General features: G+C 61.8%; 4 protein-coding genes across 9 annotated transcripts; 2 read left to right on the top strand and 2 right to left on the bottom strand.

Annotated features, from left to right (window-relative positions):
* Positions 1-19: 19 nt before the first annotated feature.
* On the top strand, positions 20-9,264 carry CORO1B (coronin 1B). Of its 3 annotated transcripts, XM_029207967.1 has the most exons (12): positions 20-301; positions 3,870-3,923; positions 4,732-4,931; positions 5,329-5,451; positions 5,556-5,685; positions 5,857-6,038; positions 6,127-6,246; positions 6,940-7,044; positions 7,126-7,271; positions 7,453-7,510; positions 8,338-8,616; positions 8,790-9,264. In XM_029207967.1, the coding sequence occupies exons 1-12, from the start codon at positions 202-204 to the stop codon at positions 8,913-8,915; spliced, it is 1,623 nt and encodes a 540-aa protein (XP_029063800.1). In that variant the 5' UTR covers positions 20-201; the 3' UTR covers positions 8,916-9,264. The 3 variants fall into 3 exon arrangements, with proteins under 3 accessions (XP_029063800.1, XP_029063798.1, XP_029063799.1); XM_029207965.1 differs by having other exon boundaries at positions 5,556-6,038; XM_029207966.1 differs by lacking the exon at positions 20-301 and having other exon boundaries at positions 3,890-3,923; positions 4,543-4,931; positions 5,556-6,038.
* A 308-nt stretch (positions 9,265-9,572) lies between these two features.
* Positions 9,573-12,019, top strand: PTPRCAP (protein tyrosine phosphatase receptor type C associated protein). Of its 2 annotated transcripts, none has more exons than XM_029207972.1 (2): positions 9,573-9,660; positions 11,168-12,019. In XM_029207972.1, exons 1-2 carry the CDS (start codon positions 9,658-9,660, stop codon positions 11,780-11,782), a joined length of 618 nt encoding a protein of 205 aa, XP_029063805.1. In that variant the 5' UTR covers positions 9,573-9,657; the 3' UTR covers positions 11,783-12,019. The 2 variants fall into 2 exon arrangements, with proteins under 2 accessions (XP_029063805.1, XP_029063806.1); XM_029207973.1 differs by lacking the exon at positions 9,573-9,660 and adding an exon at positions 9,673-10,342.
* An 87-nt stretch (positions 12,020-12,106) lies between these two features.
* Positions 12,107-17,766, bottom strand: RPS6KB2 (ribosomal protein S6 kinase B2). 3 transcript variants are annotated; one of them, XM_029207968.1, is made up of 15 exons: positions 17,628-17,761; positions 17,224-17,438; positions 17,007-17,127; positions 16,591-16,659; positions 15,904-16,051; positions 14,773-14,830; positions 14,554-14,654; positions 14,385-14,475; positions 14,210-14,300; positions 13,985-14,092; positions 13,378-13,440; positions 13,156-13,233; positions 12,965-13,072; positions 12,753-12,865; positions 12,107-12,553 (listed from the first exon to the last, which is right to left on the bottom strand). In XM_029207968.1, the coding sequence occupies exons 1-15, from the start codon at positions 17,703-17,705 to the stop codon at positions 12,361-12,363; spliced, it is 1,635 nt and encodes a 544-aa protein (XP_029063801.1). In that variant the 5' UTR covers positions 17,706-17,761; the 3' UTR covers positions 12,107-12,360. The 3 variants fall into 3 exon arrangements, with proteins under 3 accessions (XP_029063801.1, XP_029063802.1, XP_029063803.1); XM_029207969.1 differs by having other exon boundaries at positions 12,108-12,553; positions 17,224-17,264; positions 17,628-17,766; XM_029207970.1 differs by lacking the exon at positions 17,224-17,438 and having other exon boundaries at positions 12,109-12,553; positions 17,628-17,760.
* A 1,716-nt stretch (positions 17,767-19,482) lies between these two features.
* CARNS1 (carnosine synthase 1) lies at positions 19,483-24,092 on the bottom strand. Its single transcript, XM_029207295.1, has 6 exons — positions 23,595-24,092; positions 23,188-23,362; positions 23,017-23,102; positions 22,092-22,323; positions 21,718-21,998; positions 19,483-21,042 (listed from the first exon to the last, which is right to left on the bottom strand). The coding sequence occupies exons 1-6, from the start codon at positions 24,075-24,077 to the stop codon at positions 19,816-19,818; spliced, it is 2,484 nt and encodes an 827-aa protein (XP_029063128.1). The 5' UTR covers positions 24,078-24,092; the 3' UTR covers positions 19,483-19,815.
* Between the last annotated feature and the right edge of the window lie 2,171 nt (positions 24,093-26,263).

The following is a 26,263-nucleotide window of genomic DNA, read 5'->3' as shown; positions in this document are numbered from 1 at the left end:
GGCAGGAACTGGCACACAGTAGGGGCTCAGTGAACAGGGCCTCTTCCTTCACGGACATCCAGGGATGTCCCTGCAGGGGCTGGGGATGGATTGGAGGAGGTGCCACCTGGCCTGAGCATCTGGGATCCTGTGAACTTCGGGGCAGACCATGGTGCCCATGACCAGCTCTGGGCTGCAGACACCCAGGTGGCCTGAGAGAGCATGTGCCCGCCTCCGTGCCTCGGGCAGCTCCAGGGGACTTCAAGGTCTGCTACGTTTAAGGGTTCGAGTGCTCACCTGCCCATCCCCCACCATGGAGGAGGTACAGAGTGCCCTTGTCCTGCCTCAGCCTGAGCCCCTTCTATACACTCAGCCCAGATGCAGAGATGGGAAGATGTCCAAGCAGAGAACTCTGGGGACCAGTGGCTCCAGAGATAGCACAGGCTCCTTGGAGGTCACACGGTGTCTCTAGGGCAGAGCCAACCTCCTCCCTCTTAAGCTGCAGACACTGCTAGAAAAACTAGGAAGTGCTGAGGGTCTATTTTCAGACCCCCCACGCCACTTCCTTTTCACACACATCACTCTCTACTGGCACTCACCCTACCCAATCCCCAGGGTTCCAAAATCATGAACCCTTTCCCCTTTCACCCCCTGCCCCCCCCACCCTTTCCCATTAGCTCAGCGTTGTGACCCTTAGAAGCTGAGAGATGTCCTTACCAGTAGGTGTAAATGACAATGACATTTTACGTGCTACCCTTCCCAGGGGTGCTTGCTGTATAGGCAGACTGAAGTGGTGCAGTCAGATTTGGATTCTGGTTCCCAGGTCGCTCTTTGCCTCAGTTTTCTCCTCTGTAAAATGGGGTGATAACATTCCCTTTGCAAGTGTGGCTGTTGTGATCATTAACCAAACCCGGGGATGGAAGCATACTGGGTGGTGGTGTTGCTGATACCAGCAGCATAATCATAGCATTTCCTGCAATTGTGGGCACCGAGGCTGGTGGGAGAGATTTCTGGACAGGCACAAATTCGTTGAATTCATTCATCCAGCAAATATTTATTGAGCACTTGTTAGGTGCTTTTTCAGCCAGCCTTCCATTTTGGGTGGGGTTAGCACATGACCTCTAGTGCCCCTCAGAGGTTGTTTGAATCCTGGTTCTCCACAGCTCACCAGCTGTGTGATCTTCAGCAAGGCTCTTGGCCTCTTTGAGACTCAGTTTCCTCATCTGTAAAATGGGGATCGTAATCATGGTTCCATTTTCTAAGAGTGTTAATCTCTGTGAAGTGCTCAGATCCTTGCCTGGCACACAGTGCTTAATAATTGTTAGCCACTCATTCAATTATGCCAGTGGACACCCCCAGGTCTCACTCAGGCCTGGGACAGCACTGACCCCCCAGAGCCCACGTGGCAGCATCCTGCCCACCAGGCATTGCCCCCCCACCCCGCCCCACCACACAGCCTCCTCCTCCACTTTCCAAATGCTTTCACACTCCCCACCCCATTGGACTGCACACTTCCTTAGGGCAGGGTCTGGACTGATGTCCCCCTTGCAGAGTGTCCCTCTTCCTTCTCCCAGGTAGGGATCCCGAAGCTTTTTCACATGGCAGGCAGATCAGGGACTAAATCCTCAGTGCCAGCCACCTGCCTTCAACTCTGGTCCATACTCCTAACCCCACCTCTTGGGGGACCTCCCTGGCGGTCCAGTGGTTAAGACTCTGTGCTTCCACTGCAGGGGGTGTGGGTTCCATCCCTGGTTGGGGGACTAAGATCCCACATGCCACACAGTGTGCGGCCAAAAGAAAAAAAAGATGCTACTAACCCTACCTCTTGGAGAGTGGGCCAGCCCCACCTCCAAGGTCCCAGAAGGGAACCCCACTCATAATGGGTACTTGCCATCCAGGAGAAAGAGCAGTGCCATGAAGGGTTTTGTGAGATAAAGAGGAGTTCTCCTCCCGGCCCACAGAGGAGGGTTTTGTATCGGAGGAAACATGCACACCCAAGGCCAGAGAGGATGAAGGGAGGGCTTACCCCCAACATTCCACAGCTCCTCCCCTCACCCCTAACACACTCCATGGGGCTGGGTTCCTGTTACCCTCTGGAAGATTCATCCCTTCCACAGGTGAGAGACACACTTCCCTCTCCTTCATAGGCACCAGACATTGAGAGCTGTGAATATGAACACTTTTCAATTCCACATTCAGGGCTGCTGTTCATTTATTCATTCGGTATACATTAATTGAACACATACTGTATGCTAGGTCTTGTTCTAGGAACTGGGGATACGGTGGGAAACAAGGCAAAGTGCAATCCTCAATTTGCGGACATCCTAGCGGGACAAGGCAGACAAAAAGCAAATACACAAATAATTAGGGAATTCCCTGGTGGTCCAGTGGTTAGGACTCTGAGCTGTCACTCCTGAGGGCACAGGTTCGATCCCTGGTTGGGGAACTAAGATCCCACAATCTGTGCAGTGCGGCCAAAAATAAAAAATAAAGCAAATACACAAAATAATTATACAATATAACATAAGGTAGTGATTAAGAACGTACAGGGGGAACAAGTAAGGGCCACAGAGTGATGGGTAAGGGGGATGGTCAGGGAGGGCCCCCAGAGGAGGTGACATTTGAGCAGAGACCTGGAGGAAGTGAGTGATGGAGCCTTTTCAAGATCTGGGGGAAGCGCTTCCAGATGGAGGGAACAGGATGCGCCAAAGCCCTGGGGTGGGAAGGGAGGTGGTGTATTTCAGGGATAAGGAGGGTCAGTGTCACTGGGCCACATGCAGAGAGGAGGATGGAGGAAGGTAACAGGTGGGGGAGGGGGCAATGACGGTGGGTCATTGATGTGATGAAGGGCAAAGGGAGAGGGTTCAGGGTAGGGGATCTGGTGTGGGCTTTAGACAGACCCCTGGCTGTTGCCTGGGGGACACAACAGAGAGGGAAGCTTTGTGGCTGCATTTCCTTTTCCAAACCACCCACATTCTGGTCCTGGGCTGGAAGGATTGGCCTGTCCTAGGGGTTATGGAGCAGTGGGAAAAGCAAGGACTTTGGAGTCAAACAGAATGCCAGATTGGAGGGGGCAGATTCTGCCTGTGGGACCTACAGGGACACCTAAGCCTGCCAGGGTGGGATGGGGATGGGGTAGATCCAGTAGGCCAGCCTGTCTCAGGAGCTGGCCAGGAGGACGGAGACATCTGTGGACAGACCTCCAGGCCTCGGTGGGAGATGGTTGAGGAAAGCAAGGAAGGTTTGAGGGGTCTGGAGGTCATGGCCCTATTTCTCTTTTTAATAAGGAGGCCAGGCAGGACCCAAAGGTGTCCACCGGGGAGAATGAGAGGGCTGGGCCTTCCACTCGCCCCCTAAAACACCACTGTTTTATTTACATTGTACCAAGAGCACGTACCTTTGTAACTTGAGGCACGTGAATATATCGCCTGTCCGACTAGATACTATATTTCGAGTTGAGGTGGACTCGACCGGGAAGTACGCATTGAGGTGGGGGATTGGGAGGGCGGGCTCCACCCAATCCTGGCGACTCCTGAGGACGCGGACAGGGGGAGCAAGATGGGGAAGGGGTCCAGGTCTGCCGCCAGGCTGCCGCACTACGGCCCCATTCCCATCCCGGCCCCTGCCGCTGACCCTGACCCTTTGCCCCAGAGGGACCTGGAGGGCAGCGGGGCGGAGCTCTCTCAGGCCCCGCCCAGGCCCCGCCCCTGAGCCCCGTGAGGCGCCGGCCCCGCACTGCTGGCTCCGGCCTGCCAGGCAACAGCTCACAGCCTCCCGCCCCGCCCCTCCGCGCGTGACCTCGGCCCCGCCCCCTTGAGCCCCCGCCCCGCCCCCCGCCCCCCGCCCCTCTCTCCTCTGTCACTTCCTGATTCCCGCTTCCTGCTTCCCAGAGACTGGGATACGGAGCCACCCGAGGACAGTGCAGCAGCCTCCAGGCGTCCCTGGTGAGCGCGACGGGCCGGGGCTGGGGGCGCAGGCGGGGGGTTGGGCGGGACTTCGGGGGCAGAGCCGCAGGGGGCTGGGGTGGGGGTCGCGAGTCCGAAGAGCCCTTCCCCTCCGCGGCGCCCCACCCTCAGTCCCAACTCCCCCTGGCCGCTCAGCGTCTCCCCTGCCAGACCGGGATCCTTGAAGTTGGGCTCCTGCTTCACCTTGGACCCCCGCTCTGAGGGCGCTCTGGGATGCTCTGTGGCTGGGAGCGGCGTCCCGACCCCCGCCCAGTCCTGCCCGGCCCCCTGGACCGGCTTGGGGCTCCCTGCACATTCCTGCAGGCACTGCACATTCCGTGGGACCCAGAACTGTGGCCTAGCGCGGACCCACAACGGAGATCATTCTGGCCTCCTCTGTCTGTCCTCCCCATCACCCTGCTTCCAAATCCTGGGCAGGAAGGAGCATGCTGGGAACTGACTAGGACCCACCAAGGAGCTAAGCTTGCACTGGCTCGGGCACCTCCCCCCTCCTCCACACGCATACCAGAGGCCGGGGAGACGCCCTGGGTAGCGTCCAGCAGAGCCCCTCAGGACTCAGCAGTGGTTCTGCAGGAGGTCAATGCATTTCTGCCTTCAGATCCCCCCTTGGGGAGAGGCGGCCAGGTCAGCCCTGTGACCCTATCCTGTAACTTGGGAAACCGAGAACCAGGCAGGTTATCAGGCACAGGCGCCCTGTTGCATCCTCCCCACTCCCTTCGTGCAGCCCTGGGAGGCTTGGGGGTTGTTGGGATGGGCAGAGGCTGACCTACGCTTCTCCACCCTGCAGTCATGTTCCGCAAAGTGGTTCGGCAGAGCAAATTCCGACATGTGTTCGGGCAGCCTGTCAAGAATGACCAGTGCTATGAGGACATTCGAGTGTCCCGTGTCACCTGGGACAGCACCTTCTGTGCCGTCAACCCCAAGTTCCTGGCAGTGATTGTGGAGGCCAGCGGTGGAGGCGCCTTCCTGGTGCTCCCCCTAAGCAAGGTGGGCCCCATTGGGGCTGGGAGGAGACTGGAGCCAGCTTGGTCGCATCTGCCAGGTCTCTCTGCTCCCTTCACAACCCATAATTTGCCCATCCCCACACTGCCCGGCAGGTGTCGTAATCCACATTTACCGTCTGGGAGGTGTTAGCACAGATAGGGAAAGCCTGTTTTTTATTGCCACAGAGTCAGGGTCAGAGGCAACAAACATATCCTGCTCACCTGGTGACACCTGTGAGGAAGAGGTGTCAGGAGGAGGCAGGGTGAGAGTCACATCTGGGCCACCTGTGGGCCAGGCCAACCACATCATTCCCTGTCCACAGAGGGGAGGGCTGAGGTTCTGGGAGGGATGGAGCCTGGGCATCTTGGGTCCCCCTTGACTGCCCCCCTCATGCCTGCAGACCGGCCGCATTGACAAGGCCTACCCGACAGTGTGCGGACACACAGGACCTGTCCTGGACATTGACTGGTGTCCCCACAATGACGAAGTCATCGCCAGCGGCTCGGAGGACTGCACGGTCATGGTGAGGCATGGGGCTGTGATGGGGCGGGGGTCGCAGATGTGGCTCAAGGCTCCTGGCAGCAGGGCCAAGCAGGGGCCTCATCTGCCCTCCCCACCCCTCCCCAGGTGTGGCAGATCCCGGAGAACGGGCTGGTCTCCCCTCTGACAGAGCCGGTGGTGGTGCTAGAGGGGCACACCAAGCGAGTGGGCATCATCACCTGGCACCCGACGGCCCGCAACGTGCTGCTTAGTGCAGGTCTGCACCGCTGCCCCTGCCCTGCCCTGCCCCTCGATGCGCACAGCTCCGCAGCATCCCACACCCTCTCCCAGGCCCGTCTGACACCCAGGAAGGTTGAGGCCCACAGAGGTCGAGTGCCGGGTCGGGTCCCAGGGGGGTGGTCCGAACTGATGGCCCCCCACTCGGCAGGCTGCGACAACGTGGTGCTCATCTGGAACGTGGGCACGGCGGAGGAGCTGTACCGCCTGGACAGCCTGCACCCCGACCTCATCTACAACGTCAGCTGGAACCGCAACGGCAGTCTCTTCTGCACCACGTGCAAGGACAAGAGCGTGCGCATCATTGACCCCCGCCGGGGGACTCTGGTGACGGTACGTGGCCCTGGAGGGTGAGGATGGCCGCAGACTGGCCGAGGGGCTCTCTTGGGGCTCCACACTGACCGCTCCATCTCCCCGGCAGGAGCGGGAGAAGGCTCACGAGGGGGCCCGGCCCATGCGGGCCATCTTCCTGGCAGACGGCAAGGTGTTCACCACGGGCTTCAGCCGCATGAGCGAGCGGCAGCTGGCGCTCTGGGACCCAGTGAGTGGCCCGGCTGGCCCAAGCGGGTGGCCTCAAGACAGGCTCCACCCTGGGCGAGGAGGGCGGGGTCACCTGGAGAGGCCTGTCGTTCCCAGGTTCTCAGCCTGGCACCTGAGGCACCCAGGACCTGGAGCCCTGCCAGCCTCTCCTCTCCCTGCCCCCTGCTCTCTGGCTTCCCCCACCGCCTCCACCTGCCTCCGTGTCTGCCCACAGTGTTCTTGCCCCTGAAAGGCCCTTCCCTCCTTTGCTTGTCTGTTAACACTCGGCTGTCCTTCGAGGCCCAGTGCAGAGGTCCCCTTCTCCAGGAAGGCTTCCAGCCTCTCCTGTGACGTGCTCTGTCCCACAGGCTTAACCTTCTGTCTGGCGACCTCTGGGGGCCCCTCTGAGACAGCAGCTAGCGCTGCCCGGCACCCCTGGCTCCTGCGTGGTGGGGGCTTTCTCAGTACTTGCTTGGTGGCCTGGCGGTAGTCTGAAGGCCTGGAGTAGGCGGGGAAAATGGGACTGTGGGAATGGAGGGAGGGGAGCCAGGAGGGCCTGGCGGGGCTACACCGTGTGGGCAAAGGGTGGCAGTGGTAGGGGCAGTGCCAGCCAGCTTGTGAGGCTAGCTGGGGCCAGTCCCAGTGAGGGGTTAGGACAGTGAGGGGAGAGGGCAGGTTCTGGCCTGGCCTGACTGCCCCTCAACCCATGTGCCAGGAAAACTTCGGGGAGCCCATGGCCCTGCAGGAGTTGGACTCTAGCAACGGGGCTCTGTTGCCCTTCTACGACCCTGACACCAACGTGGTCTACGTCTGCGGCAAGGTAGAGCTGGGCAGGGCTGCTGGGGACAGGGAAGAGATAGGCAGGCCCAGGTGCTGACCCCTGGCCCCTCCTGCCCTGCAGGGTGACTCCAGCATCCGGTACTTTGAGATCACAGACGAGCCCCCCTACATCCACTTCCTGAACACGTTCACCAGCAAAGAGCCCCAGAGGGGCATGGGCACCATGCCCAAGAGGGGCTTGGAGGTCAGCAAGTGCGAGATTGCCCGGTAAGAAGGTGGATGTAGGGGGCTCCTCGGGAGCAGGAACCGGCCCAGAGGGGCCCCGGGGTCAGGGGTCAGCCTGTGGGAGGGGCCAGGGTAAGGACTGGAAGGGGAGGGCAGAGGGAGCTGGGAGAGCTGGTAGGGGGCAGGTTCCACCCATGGGTCCTCCCTCCCCGCCCTTTCCCAGGTTCTACAAACTGCATGAGCGCAAGTGTGAGCCCATTGTCATGACTGTGCCACGAAAGGTGAGGCCACCTGGTTCCCTGCCCACCCACTCCCTTTCTAGCAGACAGACCACACAGGGGTGACCAAGGTGAGGCTTGTGAATGGGACATGGCCGAGTGTGGGTGTAGTCAGCGGGCTGGATAGATGCCAGCGTGCCCAGCGAGGGCCAGGCAGGGATGAGGCACAGGGTGAACTGAGGCCTCACTCTGCATGAGCCACAGGAGACAGATACTGGGCAGCCTTGGAGGTCTCCCTGTAGGAGGCAAGGCAGGACCAACAGCAAGGCTGGGGCAGGGCCTCCAATGAGGGGTGTGTAGTAAGCCAGGCGAAAGCACAGAGGTGGGAATGGAAAGGAGCGGGGAGTCTGGCTGCAGTGGAGGCTCCTGTGAGGTGGGGATTCGGCCACATGTGGCTCGGCCTCAGAGCCCCAGCTGAGAGCCTTGAACGTGCTTCATTTCTCTCCAGCCAGCGTTTACTGAGGGCACAGGGTAGCGTGCCAGGCACGTCCAGGGAGCAGAGCTGAGGGCGAGTTCAACAGGGCCAGCCCCAGGAACTCACTGTCCACAGGGCACAGACGTGGCTCCCAGAGTCCCACAGAGCCACGTAGGTGGCCCCTGCTTGGGAAGGTGGGGGGAATCTTCAGAGGGAGCTGTCGGTGGTGTCCAGAGGGAAGTGAAAGAACAGATTTGAGCTTTAGAAATGTCACTAGGGGTCAGGCCATGGGAAGATGGGTTGACAGGGTGCAAGCCTGGAGGCCAGGAGAGTGTTGAGGAGGTGGCCACTCAGGGTCTAGACGAGAGGACCCTGCAGGTGGGCCCCAGCTGACCCAGACCTCCCCCCGGCCCAGTCGGACCTCTTCCAGGATGATCTGTACCCCGACACAGCTGGGCCTGAGGCGGCCCTGGAGGCAGAGGAGTGGGTGAGCGGGCGGGATGCCAACCCCATCCTCATCTCCCTGCGGGAAGCCTACGTGCCCAGCAAACAGCGGGACCTGAAGGTCAACCGGCGCAACGTGTTATCAGACAGCCGGCCCGCCGCGGCCCCTGGCTCCCCCCGCCCGGGGGCCTCCACGCCTGCTGCCTTCACCAGTATTGCCGCCCCTGGCGGCAGCCTGGCCGGAGCCGGGGTAGGTGCCCCTCAGCTCAGGGTGGTGTTGGGAAGCCCGGGTGTTGCCCAGGTCTGCTGTGCCTGCCTGAACCACTCACTGCCCCTCTCTGGGCCTCAGGCCCCCTCTGCCTGATAGTAGATTTGGGGAGGGCTGCAGCTCCGAAACCTGTGCCCCCGCTCATGTCCCTGCAGGAGGCTGGGAAGCTGGAGGAGGTGATGCAGGAGCTGCGAGCACTGAGAGCGCTGGTCAAGGAGCAGGGGGATCGCATCTGCCGCCTGGAGGAGCAGCTCGGCCGCGTGGAAAATGGAGACGCCTAGAACTGGGCCCAGTGGATGACACTCCCCATTCACCTCCTCCGCCCACCCCTTTCTCACTCAGCCTCTGCTGGCGGGTCACACTGACTCCGGCTGGCTGCCCCTGCCCCTGCTGAGGGTTTCTGGGGCAGGTTCAGGGACCAGTCCACACCCTGAGCCATCCTGTGGGCCTAGGCTGGAGCCACCGCCTGGCTTTGGGCATTGTTACTGGGGAGGGTTTTTGTACCCAGGAGAGCTTCTACTCTGAGGCACCGTCTCCCCCACCCCCACCCAGCCCCCCTGCTCCCTCCCCTGAGGAAGCAGGAGGGATGAGCTCTATATTTTCATTCCAAATAAAATTCTCTTTCTAAAAGCCAGGTTTGCCCTTCTGCTGCAAGGGTGGGACTGGGAAAGGAAGTCTGGACCTCTGGGGGGGGGACATAGGGCGCCCCCATGGATCATAAATGTGAGAAAGGTCTGGGGGACCGTGAACATCCCCTGCACTGGCCCCCATAGTCCCAGCCTGGCCCGGGGAGAGGCCGGTGAGGATCTGGTGTGGATCAGGGTGGTTCTGAGAGGCCCCGGGGTCAGGGGTGGGGTGGGGGGGCGACGAGGGTCCTATCGCAGGGAGGGCTGAGCGGGATGTTGTGGGCAGGAAGCGGAAGCGCCGAGTTAACCCCAGGTGCGTGGAGAGCGCAAGCTCATTTCTCGCTCCACACGGCCAGGGCTGGAGGTGGGCGCCCGGCGCTGAGAGGCCAGCAGACCGATGGTGAGCCTGGAGCCTGCTGGGTCCTTGGGGTGGGGGCCACAGGAGGTCAGGGCTGGAAAGTCTAGGCCCCAGGAGCTAAGGAAGGACCCCCCGCGGGCCCGGGGGCAGGAGCAGCCAGGCAGGGGACAGAGGCGAGACACCCGGGATGAGCCCAGGGCAGAAGCTGGGCCTTCCTCTCACCTCACATCAGACCTGGGCCTCCCTCAGATTCAGGGGGTGGCCCCCCAGTGCCCCACTCCATGCCCGACCCCCCTTCAAGACCCTCAGGTGGACTCTCACCTGCTCTGCTCGGGAGCTGGGGCTCGGCACGGCCTCTACTCGCATCCCTGGAGCCTGGGCAGACAGTGTGGGGTGGGAGAAGGCTTGCTCGCATCTCGGCACCCCTCCCCCCACGCACCCCCCCACTTGCCTTGTTCCGACCGCAGGCTTCCTCTGGCAGCTGCACCCACCTGCCCCAGCCCCTGGCCCTGCGAGGCCCGAGGCCCCAGGGACGGAGAGTTGAACGGAAATGCTGCAGCTAGGGCAGTCCCCATGGGGCAGTCCCCGTGGCTGGGAGGGAGGAAGAGGGGTCTCAGTGACCCCCATCCTGGGACCTGGCCAAATGGAGGCTACACAGTTGCCTCGGGCTCGGTCCCCCCATCCTGGGCCTCAGGAAGAGCCAGCTCCAACACCAGCCTTGCAGGTGCCTTCCTTCCCTTCCGTCCCCTCCTCCTGGGGGCAGAGTCTTTACAGATATTTCTTTTTTTCTTTTTTTAATTAATTTATTTATTTTTGGCTGCTACTCTTCGCTGCGGTGCGCGGGCTTCTCATTGCGGTGCGCGGGCTTCTCATTGCGGTGGCTTCTGTTGTTGTGGAGCACGGGCTCTAGGCGCGTAGTTGTGGCACGCAGTCTCAGTAGTTGTGGCGCACAGGCTTAGTTGCTCCGCGGCATGTGGGATCTTCCCGGACCAGGGCTCGAACCCGTGTCCCCTGCATTGGCAGGCGGATTCTTAACCACTGCGCCACCAGGGAAGTCCCTACAGATATTTCTCGAGCGCCTACTCTGCGCTAGGAATTGTTTAGGTGCTTAAGCCAAAAAGAACCCCATCTTCCTGGGGGGAAGAGAAAAGAATAAGCATACTAAACGGGCAGTTATCTCCTGTGTTGGGGAGGGGGTAGGAGGGTAAAGCAGGGCTGGGCTGTGGGGATGAAAGTCAGGGTACTAATCCAGGCCAGCTTAGGCTGCACTGAGGTGCCTTGAGCCAGGGTGAGCAGGGAGCCATGTGGCTCTCGGGGGGATGGAGCATTCCAGACAGAGGGGACAGCCGGTGCACAGGCCCCAGGCAGGAGCTGGCTTACGTGGTGCAGTGGGAGAGAGGGAGGCGAGAGGCAGGAGGACGCATCGCTGGCGGACATCACAGAGCCAGGAGAGGCCTTACTGACAAGGGCTTTTCTGCTTGACTGTCCCCATCTTACCCAAGAGGCCACCAACCGCAGGCAATGAGCGCCTTCCTGTCTCCCCCCCCAGGACCTGCACTGCGTCCTAGGGCTCTGGACGCTGCTGGCCCTGCCAGGGGCCCTGGGCTCGGGCCGCGGTGCCGAGGACAGCCCGGGCTCCAGCTCCTCGGTCACCGTGGTCCTGCTGCTGCTGCTGCTTCTGCTGCTGGCCACTGGCCTGGCGCTGGCCTGGTGCCGCCTGAGCCGAGACTCGGGGGGCTACTACCACCCAGCCCGCCTGGGCGCCGCGCTGTGGGGCCGCACTCGCCGCCTGCTCTGGGCCAGCCCGCCGGGCCGCTGGCTCCGGGCTGAGCTGGGGTCACCAGAAGAGGACCCGGAGCGGCAGGAGGATGAGCGGGACGTGGAAGATGACTGCGACCTGGGTGGTGGCCAAGAGGAGCGTGAATCCCAGGAAGAGGGGCAGCGTGGAGAGGGGCCCAGCCCACAGCAGGCCCCGGAGCCGGCCGAGGAAGCCTATGACGATGACACCGAAGGGGGCCTGGGCCTCGGCTCCCAGGGGCCGGTGGGCTCCGGGGGCAGCGCCGAGGCCCTGCTGAGTGAGCTGCACGCCTTTGCTGGCAGCGCGGCCTGGGACGACAGCACTAGGGCAGCTGGGAGCCGGGGCCTCCATGTCACCGCACTGTAGGAGCCAGCCCTGGCGCCACAACCTGGTCACTGTGCCTCTGCTTCCCGAGCTGCCACGGCTGGACACAGCCTGCCCTGGGCGCATGTGACCCACACCCCCGCTTGGAGAGCCTCAGACAGTCACTCCCCGCCACGAGTTCTAGTCCCCAAGTCTGTGTATCCCTGGCCCCTCCAGGAAGGCCATCCGTCCCCAGGGGGCACTGGGCAGCCATCTGAAATAAAACCCCTCCGGCCCGCCGCTGTTCTGTGGTCCTGTCACGGCCCCTCCCATCCCTTAGCAGGGACTCCTCCCGGCACGACCCCACCCGCCCCTGCCCCAGAAGTCCAAAGGAGAAACCAGGTCAGTGCCATGATTGAACACTTTAATAATCCAAGGGCACAGCTCAACTGCGGGAGGCCAGGGGGGCAGCCCCCCTCGACTGGCAGCCGTAGTCTGCAGTCCTTCGTGTTCATGATTCAGGGGCACGGCCACCCCCAGCAGAGACACACTCACGCACACTCGCTCCTGTACCCCTTGGCACAGCCCCAGGTCTCTGGAACTGGCCCGGGGTCCCACTGCCCTCATCTCTACCCACCCTCTTAGCGCCCGGGGCGCCCACGGCCTTTCTTGGACTTCTTGGTCCCTGAAGGGGGGCGGATGGGGAGGGGGGCAGTGCTCGAGGGCGGCGGTAGTGGCGGCGGCAGCAGCAAGAGATGGGGTAGAGGGGGCTCCAGGGGCTCCGGTGGGCCGGGGCTGGGCCGGAATCCCTCAAAGGGTGAGAACTTCAGGGGGCTGCAGGGGAAACCGAGGCAGAGTCAGCATTTACTGGCACGGGGCCAGGATGCAGTCAAGTGCCCACCCAGGCGGCCCCTGCCATAGAAGTCCCCATGGTAGACGGAGAAACAGAGGCTGAGGCTGGTTCAGAGACGGCCAAGGCAGCCCTGGGGTTGACGGCAGAGCCAAAGCTAGAACGGCCTCCGCCCCGCGGTACCTGATGGGGGTCCAGGGGCTGCCGTTGAGGCGCCTGGGGGAGCGCAGCTTGGGCTGGAGGGAGAAGCCCTCCTTGATGCTGTCCAGGACGGAGGGCGCCACGTACGTGAAGCCCTAGGGGGCAGAGGCGGGGCCAGGCAAAGCTCAGGGTCCACCGCTCCTTGGCCACACCCCTGCCCGTGTCCCTGTAACCCTCAGGCCCCCAGACCTCACCAGGAAGGCCTGGTTGGCACTCTCACTGAGGGCCGTGTCGTCTGGACTGTCCACTGGCGTCTGCCTCGTGAAGTGGGAGTCAAACTGGCTCACGTCCTCCTCCGACTGCTGTGGGCACCCCAGGGGGAGAGTCAGGGGTGTCCAGGACAGGGGCCTCCACCCGCCCCCAGGCCAGTGGGACCTCCACTCACCAGGGACGGCCGGAAAGGGGGGTCCACTCGGCGGGCCAGGAGGTCATCCCAATTAACGTGCCGGAAGAAGGGGTGCCTCTGTGGGCAGAGTGCCCCCAAACGTGTCAACATTTCACGCTCCGTGGCTCCCTCAGAAACCCCCTCTGCTCTAGGGCCCTGCCCCCTGCACCCAGACACCCTTGGGGGCTCAGCCCTGCCCCCTCGTAATGGTCCCAGACCCACCTGCACATCAGCGGCGTCCCCGGGGCCACCCCCGATACGTTGGCTGGGATTCCGCTTCAGAAACTGCAGGACAAGGGCAGGGGGTGAGGGTCTCGGGCGGAGGTACCGATTGTTTCCGAGTGGCCCCAGGGGGTGGGGAAAGGTGAGAAAGGGGTCGTGGCTTGCGCTGGGGGCCCTGGAGTGTGGTCTCCACCTACTGACACCCTCAGGATTTCCAAGGTTTGGTCCCATGGCCCCTTCTCCACAAAGCCTCTGCTGGCACCACCCCAGGGCACATTCGTGGGGATCCAACTCACAATCTGGATGGGGTGCCTAGCCTCCCACTTTGATCCCCAGTGACCGACTTTTTGAGGAGAGCGGCTAGTGCGTGGTGCAGGCCTCGCTGAGTAGGACTCAGACTAGGGACCTGGCCAAGGTCGGCAGCTGGTCCGCGCCCGAGCTGACGTCTCACACCTCACAGCCAATGCTCCTCGTCCCAAAGGGACATCGTACAGGTGGGGGAAGGGGAGTGGGGAGCTCCAGCAACCCTGGCCCAGGGAGACTCAGGAGCCTATGCAGGGCCTGGGAGAAGAGACGGGGGCCGGACCAAGGCCAGGAGGGAGCCCACCTTTTTGACGAGGTCCCGGGCATCTGGGGTGAGGTAGGCGGGCAGCTCCAGCTTCCCTCTGATGATCTTATCCATGGTTTTCTTCCGGTTCTCTGCAGTGAAGGGTGGCTGGAGAAGGCAGAGGGTGAGAGGAGCCTTGCGGGCCTCCCACCGGGCCCGCCCCTGCCCCGGGAGGGGGCCCTCCTCCCGCCCCCATGCCCACCCTCCCGAGGAGGCTGGACTTGCCGATCCAGTGAGCATGTCGTACATCAGGGCCCCCAAGCTCCACCAGTCCACCGCCCGGTTGTGGCCACTGCGCACCAGAATCTCAGGGGCCCTGGGGGCCAGGTGGAACCATCAGTCAGGCCGAGCCCTGCCTGGCTGTCCTCCCGACCCCTGGGCCCAGCCGGCTGCCGCTTACATGTACTCGATGGTGCCGCAGAAAGTGTGGGTGACGGCACCCTCGTGAATCGACTCCTTGCAGAGGCCGAAGTCCGTCAGTTTGATGTGACCTGGGGAAGAATGTTAGGGCGGGTCGGTCAGGACCCCAGGCCACCCCGCGGGGCTCAGCCCTCCCCACACATGCGCACCCTGGCTGTTGAGCATGATGTTCTCAGGTTTGAGATCCCGGTAGATGATGCCTTGGGAGTGGAGATGGCCCAGGGCCAGTGTGATCTCTGACAGGTAGAAACTGCAGAGACAGGACAGGGTGAAGGCAACGGGGGGGGGGGGGGGGGGGGGGGGAGCCAGGCCCTGGTGGGGAGGGGTCCCTGCACCCCCTCAGGAGAGAGGCTGGAGGTAACACCCACCAGGCCGTGTCTTCCAGGAAGATGCCCTCTCGCTCCAGATGTGTGAAGAGCTCGCCGCCTGTGACACAAACATGTCAGCAGCTGTGTGCTGGGACCAAGCTCCTCTGCTCGCCGAGCCTTGGTTTCTTCTCGGGGAGAGTGGGGCTCGTAATTCCCGCCCTACCTGCCTCCCAGAGCTGCCGTGGGGACTCAATTCAATTCAGCAAACGTCTACCGACGCCTACTCGGTGCCTGGCCCTGTGCTGGGTGAAGCTGGGGACAGAGATGAGGAGCCCCAGCCACTGCCCGCAGGACGCTCAGTCTACTGGGGAGACAGACACACACACAGCTGCTCCAATGTGCCAGACTGAGGCAACGGCCCTGAGAGCCTACCAAAACCTTCACAGAGGAGACAGGAGGACACAGTTAACCCCAGCGTGAGGGGACAGAGAAAGTCCCTGGCAGCGGTGAGACTTAAAGGGGATGCAGAGATGGAGCGCAGGAAATGAAGCTCCCAGGGCTCATCGGGACAGATGGGGTCAGTAGGAAAAGCAGGCCCGGATCACTTCATGGCGAGCAGGGGACACCAGGCCAAGGAGGCCAGGCTTGATCCGGGCAGTTGCAGGGAGCCATGGAATTCTGAGTAGGAGTGTTGGGGGCAATCCCGTGCTCTGAGACGATGACCCTGGAAGTTGGTGGAGGAGACACTAGGAAGAGGGTGAGCTGGAGGCTTTGAGGCCAGTTAAGAAACAACTGTGACGCCTCTCCTCCGCCCAAGAGAGTAGAGAGGATAGAGGACACTGCAGAGAATGAACCATCTGGATTGGGATCTGACTGGATGCAGGGCACACAGAAGGGGGGACCAGCACATGAAGGGCTACTGGAAATGGACAAAACAACCCTCTGGACATCTATACAAACTCCCACCATTCCCATCCACCCCCAACACTGGTGAGGGATACAAGAGGCACTGGACAGACGTTTGCTGAATGAATGAATGAATGAATGAATGAATGAACGAACGGACAGAGGGATGGATGAGGTGGGGCCCCCCCGGCCATTCTACATACCACGTCTCTCCCAGCTCCCCCCAGAGCTCCCTGTGCTGGTTCCCTGGCCTTGCCCACACCCCAGATGGGCCTGCACTCATACCACTGAGGCACTCCAGGATGAGGTACAGTTTGCCACCAGTCTGGAAGGCATAGGCCAGTTCCACAATGAAGGGGTGCTTCACTGACTCTAGAATGTTCCGCTCAGCCCGCGTGTGTGCTGTGTCCTTGGCATTGCGCACAATTTTGGCCTGCAGAGGCAGGGATCAGTTAGAAGGTGGGCCCCCAGGACTCCCTCAGTCCCTCCAGCCATTACCCTTCAGCCATTCTCTATCACCCCATTGTATTTCTCCATAATTCTGCAGCTATCAGCAACCATCCTTTCCAGGGACTGGTTTATTCTAGTAGCACCGTGTTTCTCAACTTCCGCATTCATGACATTTGGGGCAGATAATTCTTTGCTGTGGGGGGCTGTCTTTTGCATTGTAAGACCTTTAGCAGAATCCCTGGGCTCGACCCACTGGATGCCTGCGGCAGCCCCTCTCTAGTCGTGACTCAGAAATGTACGTCGACATTGCCAACATTGCCAGACGTTGCCTGGGAGGCAATACTGCCCATGGTTGAGAATAGACTGCGGAACAACGTAACCGCTACTGACGATAAACAAGCAAGTGCTCAAGATAGTGGCCATCTCCTCCACTACGTTCGCTGCTGTCTCCCAAAGGCCGGTGTAGTACATTGGGAATGGCAGCCACTGGGTGAGGATCTGTCGGCTGAACGAATGACTCACCTTCCTCAGGACTTTCATGGCATATATTCTGCCCACATTGGTGCCCTGCACCTTTCGCACCTGGAACACCTGCAGGGCAGGGGAGACAGGATCAACCTCCCTCTCCATATTCTATCTTCAAAAAGCCCTACCCTGAAGCTCTGGTACTGGGACCAAGAGGCCCACCCAGGAGTGGGGCGGTGAAGATTTCAAGTCCGATTCTAAGAGGATGTACAAGTCAAACTTTTTTTTCTTTTAACTTTTTGGCTGCGGGGCATGTGCGATCTTAGTTCCCCGACCAGGGATCGAATCCCCGCCCCCTGCATTGGAAGCACCGGACCGCCACAGAAGTCTCTATAAGTCTAATTTGTTTTGAGACCCTTTGGTGCAGCAAGACTAAGGCTATGAGGCCAGTGAGGAAGGAGGAGGGCCGGTACCTTGCCATAGTTCCCCTTGCCCAGCACGCGCAGCAGCTCGAAGCAGTGGGGCCCGATGCGCTCAGGGCCTGGGTTCACACTGCTCTCAGTCAGCTCCACCTCTTCATAGTGTCCCACAGGCCTGTGGACACAAGAAGTTAACGGGCGCAAGCTCCAATGCTCCTCAGGTCCCCTTCCCCAGCCCATTCCCTCCTCCCCCAACACAACCCTCACTCACTCCAGGCCAGCCGCCCTCAACTCGGCAAGGGGACACACGTCCTGTGAGAAACCGAGGGGTAAGAGCCAAGGGAGGTGCCAGGCTCCCTCCCCCCAAGCTGGACTGCTTGGCCCAGGCGTGGGAAAGGTGACGAATGGGAGCTGGCAGGCGATGGGCCAGGACTGCGGAGGAGAGGCGAGGGCAGGAAAGGGAGACGCAGGGGAAGGGCTGGGGGCCTGCAAGACAGGTGGGGGTGAAGGTAGGGTCAGAGCCTAATAGTGGCCGGGATCTTAGACAGACCGGGGTCTGCAGGAGAGGAGCCCACTCTGGGGGCGGGGGGCGGGGCGGGGGGGCGCACGATTGATCCCACCGCCTGGATGATGGGATCGAGCCGGGATCGAGCTGCGCCCGGGCGGACCACTCACCGCGGGGCTGAACTCTGGCTCGCCCTCGCCCTCGCTGCCTTCCTCCGTCTCCAGGTCCAGGTCAAACACCGCCGCCATGCCTGCGCCGGCCCCGCGGGCTCCCAGGCGCTTACCTAGCAGCGCTCTGACTGACAGACCGGCCCGGGCCTTACGTCATCACTCCGCGACTGCGGTCTCGCGCGCCGATGACGCAAGAGACTGCCCCTCCCGCGAGCTGGCGGCGAGAAAAGTTGGCGTCCGTCACAAGGCATCTCGGGAATGGTAGTTCCTGAGTGCCGGGGTGCTAAAGCCCGCCGGACCTTCTTCCGCGGGCCCCTCAGTCTTCCCAGCATAGCTTCCTCCGGGGTGGCACAGGACAAGTTCTGGGGCGACTTTGACTTTGGACGGGGCAGAGTCGAAGTGCATGCAGGTGTGAGTGTAAATGCAATTCCCAGCCCTGTTGGAGGCCTACGCCGCCAGGTTGTCTGGGTGGTAGAGAGAGGCGGGTCGAGTATATCTCTCTGTTCTGTTCGCCTCTGAAAGGGAGCCGGCTGCTGCATCACGGTCTCTAACGTGCCTCCCGCTCGAGGACCCTCAAGTCAGCATTTACTGCTCGGTGCTCAGCTCACTGCTGGGCTTTGTTGGCAGATTCCTGCCGGAAAGGGTTTGGGTCTCACTGATCCACCCGTAATTATGGGCTTGTGCTGTGCGTCAGACACACGAACTTGTGTTTGGTGACACTACAATAATGAACACACCAAACCTAGTCCGTGAGTTTAGATTTGGGGATCGATTCTTGTTGGATGGGACCCTGGGAGTGTGAACTGGGCCAGACCAGGCCTTGGATGAGTTCTGATTTTTGGAAGCTGTCTGGGTGTGCATTGCAGTTGGACAGGGGAGGCTAGATATGAGCTCAAATGGACAGAATTCAGGGTCTCCAGGCTGGAGGAGGGTTATCTGGTTGGGTGTGGCCCTCGTTGTAATTCCACCCTCGGGCTTGGGTCCTGGTGTAGGTGCCCCTGGCAGGCCCCTCGCCAAAGGTCAACCCAGAGGCCTGGTCAATGTGGCAGTTTATCCTTAGCTCTAGACGCTACAGGTATCCCATAACTACCTCTCCCTCCCCCTTCCCCATCCCCTGTCTACCTGAGCTTGAGAAGTGTTGGCCAAGTCGCAAGAACCTATCCCAGACTCTGGACGTTTCACTAGTCCATAAGCCTTTATTTGGAGAGGGACGCTTGTGGAGCTGTCCACAGCTCCTGTGCAGCACAGAGGCAGAGTTCTTAAAGCAGCCTCCCCTGAATGAGGAAGGGAGTGTAGAGTCTCCTCTGCCAATGCTAGTTAGGTGTGCCTGAGGCCAAAGCACCAAAGCTTGGTGGATAAGGTGCATAGTGCACGGGAGGGGTGTTCACATGTCTCAGGGCCACTATATAGGAGGTGAGTGGGGCCTGGAAGCTGAGTGGGCAGGTACAACTTAGTAAAAGCAGAAACCTGGACCTTGCATCTTGTCCCTCGACTCTTCATCCACTGTGGTATGACATCGAGGCAGTGGCTTTTCCTCTCTGAGCCTGTTTCCTTTTCTGTAGAATGGGGCAATAGTGTCTGCCTGGAGGGGAGATGGTTACTACTGACCCCAAGTCACCTGCTTCTACTGCTCAGGCCGAATGAGGCAGGTGGGGCACTGCCAAACATTGTCAGCAGGCTCCAGAACTATCTAGAATTTGTTAAATGAGGGGGTGAGAGTAGGAGGACGAGGGGTTTAGTCTCAGATTTTCTTGGGATTTGTCCAAAGCCAGAGGCCAGGTTCTCTCCTGTAGGCAGCAGGAAGAGACAGACCTGGAGGGGTGGGAAGGATGGGCTGGGTTTGGGCCCACTCGAACTAACCTGGGGGCAGGGTGTGTGTGTGTGTCTGTGTGTGTGTGCAGCTGTTGTTGCTTCTCCATGACTAGAGTCCTGGGAAGCTATGGGCTGGACTGGGGCCTTCGGGAGGACAAGCAGCCCACCAGCTACTTCTTTTGTGGCCCCTCAAGTCCAGGAGGCTGTGGTGTCAAAATAGCCCTGCCGCTCTGGAACAGACCTGGGGCCTTGGAGGGGACCAGACCTCTCCAACGGTTGGGGCAGGGCCATGGGAAGAGAAGCAGGGAGAGCACCAGGGAGCAGAGGGCACCACCGCATCCCCTCCAGCACTTTGCCCCGCCCTCTGGCCCCAGCACTATTTGAAGTGGGACAAGAAGTAGGCAACGGGATAGTGGGGCCCGTCGATGCCCAGGCCCTGGCAGAGGCCCAACAGGCGGAGACGGGCCTCGGCCGGGCTGGGCCCAGCACAGGCCACACTGCAGTAGGGCTCCTCGTATTCTCCAGGCACAAGGGTCTCCTCCAGCAGATTGAGACGCAGCAGGCCCTGGTCGTGAAGAGCCTGCAGGGTCTCGCGGCTGGCGGTGGAACTCAGCACCTGCAGGTGCTGGGACACCAGGCACATGACACCCACCAGGTGGCCACGGGCGCGTGGGTGGGCAGGCAAGGCAGGCCGCAGGCCGCAGGCCACCATAGCAGCAGCGAGCAGCAGGTCCACACCATAAAGCTCCAGGATCCAGTCTCGCAGGTAGAAGCCACCCATGCGGGGGTTGATCTCGATGAGCCGCGGCCCAGCCCTAGTCAGCTTGAGCTCCACGTTGAAGACCCCATCCAGCAGCCCGCAGCCCAGGCAACAGCGGAAGGCTGCCTGCACTAGCTGCGACTCCTGCTCCGGTGCCAGCCCAGTGGGCATGCAGGCCGCTGTCTCAGTGAAGCCAGGCAGCCGTGTGGGGCCATTGTCGGAGACGAAGGCAGCCAGCAGTCTCCCCCCAAACAACACCAGATCCACATCGTGCTCGGTGCCCTCGATGAACTCCATCAGCAGCATGGCATTGCCCCAGCCCAGACCGATGCCGGGGTGGTCGGCCTCGCCCTGCAGGTCTCGGGCGATCCGGGAAAAGTGCTCATGGCACTGCGACGCGTCCTCCACCAGCCGTACACCCACTGCACCCGCCCCAAACTCCAGCTTCATGACACCTGGCAGGGGCACCTGGCGGACAGCCCTGTCCACGTCGGCCTCGCTCTCCAATGGGCAGCAGGGCACAGCATAGAGGGAGGGTGCGGGCCAGGGTGGGCCATGGTGGCACAACAAGTGCAGCTGGGTGCGGCTCTTCTGCTTAGCCAGGTGCATGGCGGCTGGCGGGTTGCAGGGCAGACCCAGCTCCTGGCAGAGCAAGGCCGTGAGCACCAGGCAGTCATCCCAGTAGGAAAAGCAGCCGTCTAGCTGCAGACCGCGTGCCCGCACCAGCTCCGCCAGCACCCGTGCGTTCTCCTCATCCCTCTGGTGCTCTGTTATGTCGAAGTGGATGAAGGTCTGCACCAGCTGGGACGCAAAGTGGTTGGGGTCTGAGTCCACCAGGTGCAGCTGCAGAAACCACAGGGCGGCAACACACCGAGATCAGCTTGTGCTGGGCGCTGGGCAATAGGATGGGGCCTAGAACATGGTCCTGGCCCTCAGGGGAGACAGCTTCACCAGTGCTACGCGCTCAAAACATATTTGTTGATGATTGAGTAGAAGGTACAGAGGTGGGACACCTAATCCAGCCAAGAGGGTAGGGAAGGCAACCTAGAGGAGGCAGTGCTTGACCTGGGAGCTCAGTAAGGTTTAGCCAGAGGAAAGATGGCTGCAGGAGGAGGGGCGGGTGTCATCTAGATGGGAGGGGTGGCAGAGAGGGCTGGCGGAATCTTTCCCACTGGCAGGCTCAGTCTGGCCAGGGTTTGTAGGGAACCACCAGGGTTCGTAGGGAAACCACCAGGGTTCGTAGGGAAACCACCAGGGTTAGGGCTTGGGACTGCTGGTCTGGTGTCCCGAGTGGCCTTTTACTCCTAGCAGGGACAAAATTCAACTAGGGGCGGGAAAAAGTTGAGACTCCTAACCTGGACGGGGCGACAGGCCCCGCCCCTACGCTTGGGCTCCAGGCCCCCGGCTAGATCGCCGCGCGCAGGCCCCGCCCCAAGGCCTACACCGCCCCTGGCCCCGCCCCGGGCCCTGCCTCCACCACTCAGGCCAGAACTTTGAGCCCCGCCCCGCCCCGCCCACCTTGAGCCCGTAGTCGCGCGCCGCCTCCCACACGAACTTCTTGCTGACACCGCCCGCGCCGAGCAGCAGCAGCTGTTTTCCCTCCATGAGGCAGCGCGCCGAGCGCCGCAGCATCGTCTCCACCAGCGGCGCGGCCGCCGCCTCCTCGGCCGCCAGCCCCGGGCGCGGCGCGGCCCACAGCCCTTCGAGCGCGCCGCACGCCTCCAGACACAGGCCTCCGTTCAGCTCCAGGGCCACGGGGGTCAGCGCGCGGCCGGCCACCGTCAGGGCGAAGTCCACCCCTGGGCCGGGCAGGGGGCGCGGGCTCAATGCGGGCCGCCTTCGGGCCTCGGGCCCCTCTCCTCCCGTCCCCGTCCCGGGCGGCCTGCACTCACCAAGGAAGTCAGTGCGGACCTGGCGCCCGCCGCGCTGCTCAGCGCTCAGGCCGGCCTCCAGGGTCAGCACGGCGGCTAGCGCGGCCTCGGCCGCCGCCTTGACGCGCTGCCGCACGACTGCCACCTGCGAAGCCTCACCCAGGCCGCACTGGGCCAGCGCCGCCTCCAGCGTCCGTGGCAAGGAGCTCTGGTGCCGCAGAGGCCGGTCCCCACGGCCCACGCTGCACACCACCTGGGCAAGGTGCGGCTCAGGGGGCTGGTCCAGGAGGAGTCCGCCCGGGACTATCCCCGGCCCCAGCACACCTTCCCCTATGCCACGATCCAAGCCACAGCCCTCACTGGACATTCAAGTCCTGTCCTCCAATGTGACTTACACTGCCCGTCTGGTCCCCCTGGGGGGACTCTACCCAGGCTTCCAGGCCCAGCTGGGGCCTCTGCTCCCTAAGGGCTCTAAGCATGCTTGTCCCTAGTGCCTACAGCCCTGGGGGCCTGTCCCACCCTGGTGGGCTTAGCCCTAGAGCTCCCTGAGGGCAAGGTTGAGTCTCTCCCTCTCAGCTTGGCCCAGAGCTGTGTACCTAGGAGGGTCCCTAAGCCTCTCTCCTAAAGGGCTCCAGGCCCTGGAGGTTTGTCAGGTACCCTGGGTCAGCCTCTTCTGTGGGGAAGAGCTCTCTGGGAAGAGGTTTCAGCCCTGGGCCCTGGTACCCAGCATGGGATACCAAGTAGGGCTCCGGATGTGGGAGGAGCACAGGAAGGGTTGGAGAGGAGGGAAAGTGTCAGACGAAGTCCTCCCAGAGGCAACCAAAATCCTCCACCGCCCCCCCCCCCAAGATTTTGTCCTCTCTCTGCCCAGGGCCCGTCATCAGCTCAGTGGAACTGGGCTGGGGTGTGGCAGCAGGGGCATGACCTGGACCTGAGCCATGCTCACCTTGCTCAGCAGGGGCCTGTCACCCTGTGTCCGACAGACCACAGCACAGATACGCAGAGCCAGCTCAGGGCCAGGCAGGGGGCTGCCTGGGGGAAGACGGTGAGGCCTGAGCACAGAGCAGCCAGGAGGCCGAGCCATGCTCTCCCTCTGGCTGGCACAGGTGGCTCTCACCTGGGAAGGGCAGCTGGGCAGGTGGGCATACAGCCTCCACCAGGACACTCTCCTCCTCCTCTAGTTTCTCCAGCAATGCCAGCACTGTGTCCACCACTGGGCCCAGCTCAGCTCGGGGATACAGACGCATTGCCTGCCGCCCCCTCCAGCGCCAGCCACTGAGCTTCATGGCTACCTGCAACAGGCAGGGGAAGGGGGCCTCCTCAACCACCCCACGTACATGCAGGGTGGGACGCTCATACCACAGGAGCTAATGAGTAAACTGAGGTAAGAAGGCAGGGGATTACCACAGAGATGGGGCAGTGGTAGGGCTCAAAGTTGGGGACCGCTTCCCAGCAGGACCCGGTAACCCTCCACGGGTCCCCTCCTGCTGGCCTCTGCACAACCTCGGGGGCAGAGCCTGTTACCTGCAGGGCATCACCCAGGGCCTCAGAGTGCAGAAAAGCCCCTACTTCCTCCTTCACCAGTGTCTCTTGGCCCTCTTTGCCATTCAGCTCCACCAGCCGTAGTCCCGGGCTGGCATCCCCTCCCCTCAGCAGTGCCGGCGGCTTGTAGGTGAAAGCCAGGGTAGCTGGTACAGACACGTCACCCTGCCGAGCTAGCAATCGCCTCGTCAGCAGCCGGTCCTCCAGCAGCCGGGCCAGCTCGGCTGAGGCTCCTGTGGGGCAGGTCAGGTCGCGAGCGAGCTCAGCTGCCTCTCGACCCCGGCCAGGCCCCAGCCCCAGGCCCGCCAGGAAGTAGGTGGCACGGCGAGGGGGGACAAAATCGTCCAGGAATGTCAGGCCCCCCGGGTGGAAGCTCACGGCCTTGGAGACCAGCAGGGCTGCCTCGCCCGGCTGCCCTGGTGCTGGCACCTTTGTCAGCCAAGCAGGGGACAGGCAAAGGAGCATGTTTCCTGTGGGCAGAGGGAGGAGGGTTGCTGGCCAGGGAAGGCTTAATGCCCCCATGCCCTCCACCTCCAGCCTGGGCCCCTGGGTAGTCGGGGGCAGCTGCTCCCAGAACCCACCCCCACTCGGAGTAGGGCAGCTGGCCCGGTGGAATGCAGGCAGTTGCCAGGGTTGGCGGGTATTTTGGGATGTGGCCGGGCCAGGGCAGGGCTGCCCTTTCTGCAGGAGGGGGTGGGGGAACTTGGGCACACACTCACCCGGGCTCTGGACCCCACCCTCCAGCAGCAGAGACAGAAAGGTGCTGGGGGATCCCAGAATGCACAAGGTCACCTCCGCCCCAGGACAGCCTTGAGGAAGAGAACGTTGCCAAGCTCACCAGGGGCTCCCCTTGCTCTCTTTCCGCCCACCTTTCCCCACCCCCATAGCCCTGCCCTCACCCTTGGACCCCCAGGTCCTCCCGGGGTATCGGACGAGAAAAGTAAAGGGGACAGAGGAAGCTGGAGAGCGAAGGGGAAGCTGCCTGCCCACCTAGCCCTCTGGGACTAGCTCCCTCCCTCTGCAGCTGGCCCAGAAGGCACTGGAGGCTGGGTGACTGGAGACGTGGGTTCTAGCCTGAGCTCTGCCACTGACTTTCTGTGTGACCCTTGGTCCCTGTGTGGTGGGGGGAGGAGTCTCTGCACCTCAGTTTCCCAGTCTGTACAATGGGGCCCAGTCTGTGATGTTCACGCACTCTAGCTGTAAGCCCTCTGTCCACACAAAATCTTTTGTGGCTGCCTGATACATAAAACAGATAAAGCAGAGGAGTCCTGGGTCCCAGCTGCTAGCTGCCTCCACAGCAGCTGCCAAGACACTTCTGTAGAAGCTCTGGCTCCACAGAACATGGATTGCAAATCCCAGGGCTGGATTTTCTGGGGGGGGGGGGGGGGGGGAAGCCATGGTCTCTGACTTTACTGGTGCTAGATGCCCTTTGAAATGCCTGCCTTCCAGAGGTTGACTGGCCTTGTCTCCCTGGCTTCAGACCAAGCCAGAGCCTAGGGGAAGGGGCCGACCTTGACAGGGATGGGAAGCAGGCTGGGCTGAGGGTGCCTCCCTCCTCCTAGGGGTGGCCCCTCCCCCCCAGGGGTGCCCCCCTCCATGGAGCCCTCGGGCACCTGTGCGGGGCACCTGGCTGCGGTCTTGGGTCTCCGGAAGGCCAGCTTGCTGCAGACAGCTCTGCAGGAGACTGTAGTAGTAGACAGTCCAGGCCCGGGCCTCCGCCCCCTCGGGGGAGCCCTTGCAGTCCAGGGCCACGTCATGGCGCCAGGAACCATGGAAGCAGCCTGGGGGTGGCAGGCCAGAGCCCCCACCCCATGGGCCCTCCTCTTCTTCCAGGTCCTTGGAGCCCAGGGGGGAGTCACACTCGGGACCCAGCGGATCCAGGGACAGCTGAGGGAGGCAGAAGTGGTGGGTCTTGGGCAAGGTGGGCAAGGGGCATATTAAGTCACCCAAGGGTGTAAGTCCCCCACTCTCCTAACCTTGGGCAGACACTGTCCTAGGAACAAAAGAGGTTGGGTTGGGTTGGGGGATGAAGGCCTGTCACCAGGAACATGTAAGTGGGAGTGCTTTGTAAACTGTATGTGCAGTGCCCCAGCGGGTGGGAGCAGAAAGCAATGCACTGCTGGCTGGATCACTGCCCCCTCATCCCACGCCCAGGTCTGCCCCAGCTTGGTTCAGAGGGGCAGAGGTTTTTTGCCGGTTTTGTTTATCGAGACAGCCCTGGGACCTAAAACAGCCCTGGCACGCTGTAGCTGCTCAATGTTTGATGACTGAAGAATAAGTGAACGAATGAACCAAGCAATCTCTCTTGGGCTGCTCTCTTTTCTCTGGCCTCAGTGACCCAGGTACCACCGTGGAGTTCTGCTGAGACCTAAATATGTGGGTGAAGCTGGTCCACGGTCATCTCCAAGTAGCTGGAGAATCTACCATACGCCCAGTCCTGGGCCAGGCATCAGTAAGGAAGAAGCTGTTGCCCTTCTTTTCAGATGTTCTGAGTCATGGAAATGCTCACTTTAGATGAAATCTTACACCCTGCCCCTCTCTGAGGCTGGCTGACTCCCAAATGAGGCTGCTCAGAAGCTCACTGTGAACACACGTGCAGACACAGCTAGGCCTGTCCTCCGGGGGACAGGCTGGGCCTCCTTGGACAAGTC

The sequence above is a fragment of the Monodon monoceros genome, unplaced genomic scaffold (genome assembly GCF_005190385.1).
Source record: "Monodon monoceros isolate NGI ecotype Baffin Bay Population unplaced genomic scaffold, NGI_Narwhal_1 Super_Scaffold_7, whole genome shotgun sequence".
Lineage (NCBI taxonomy): Eukaryota > Metazoa > Chordata > Mammalia > Artiodactyla > Monodontidae > Monodon > Monodon monoceros.
This window is presented reverse-complemented; position numbering and strand designations above follow the sequence as displayed.

Coding starts and splice junctions, on each gene's coding strand:
- CARNS1 (XM_029207295.1), bottom strand. CDS start 24,077: ATGCTCCTTTGCCTGTCCCCTGCTTGGCTGACAAAGGTGCCAGCACCA. Junction 22,324..23,016: donor ACAGGCCCCTGCTGAGCAAG/GTGAGCATGGCT, acceptor CACCTTGCCCAG/GTGGTGTGCAGCGTGGGCCG. Junction 21,999..22,091: donor GGTCCGCACTGACTTCCTTG/GTGAGTGCAGGC, acceptor TGCCCGGCCCAG/GGGTGGACTTCGCCCTGACG.
- PTPRCAP (XM_029207973.1), top strand. CDS start 10,169: ATGCTGCAGCTAGGGCAGTCCCCATGGGGCAGTCCCCGTGGCTGGGAG. Junction 10,343..11,167: donor CTCCAACACCAGCCTTGCAG/GTGCCTTCCTTC, acceptor CTCCCCCCCCAG/GACCTGCACTGCGTCCTAGG.
- CORO1B (XM_029207965.1), top strand. CDS start 202: ATGTGCCCGCCTCCGTGCCTCGGGCAGCTCCAGGGGACTTCAAGGTCT. Junction 4,932..5,328: donor TGGTGCTCCCCCTAAGCAAG/GTGGGCCCCATT, acceptor TCATGCCTGCAG/ACCGGCCGCATTGACAAGGC. Junction 7,272..7,452: donor AGCAAGTGCGAGATTGCCCG/GTAAGAAGGTGG, acceptor GCCCTTTCCCAG/GTTCTACAAACTGCATGAGC.
- RPS6KB2 (XM_029207968.1), bottom strand. CDS start 17,705: ATGGCGGCGGTGTTTGACCTGGACCTGGAGACGGAGGAAGGCAGCGAG. Junction 17,439..17,627: donor AGCCAGAGTTCAGCCCCGCG/GTGAGTGGTCCG, acceptor CCTGTCTTGCAG/GCCCCCAGCCCTTCCCCTGC. Junction 17,128..17,223: donor TTGAGGGCGGCTGGCCTGGA/GTGAGTGAGGGT, acceptor TTGTGTCCACAG/GCCTGTGGGACACTATGAAG.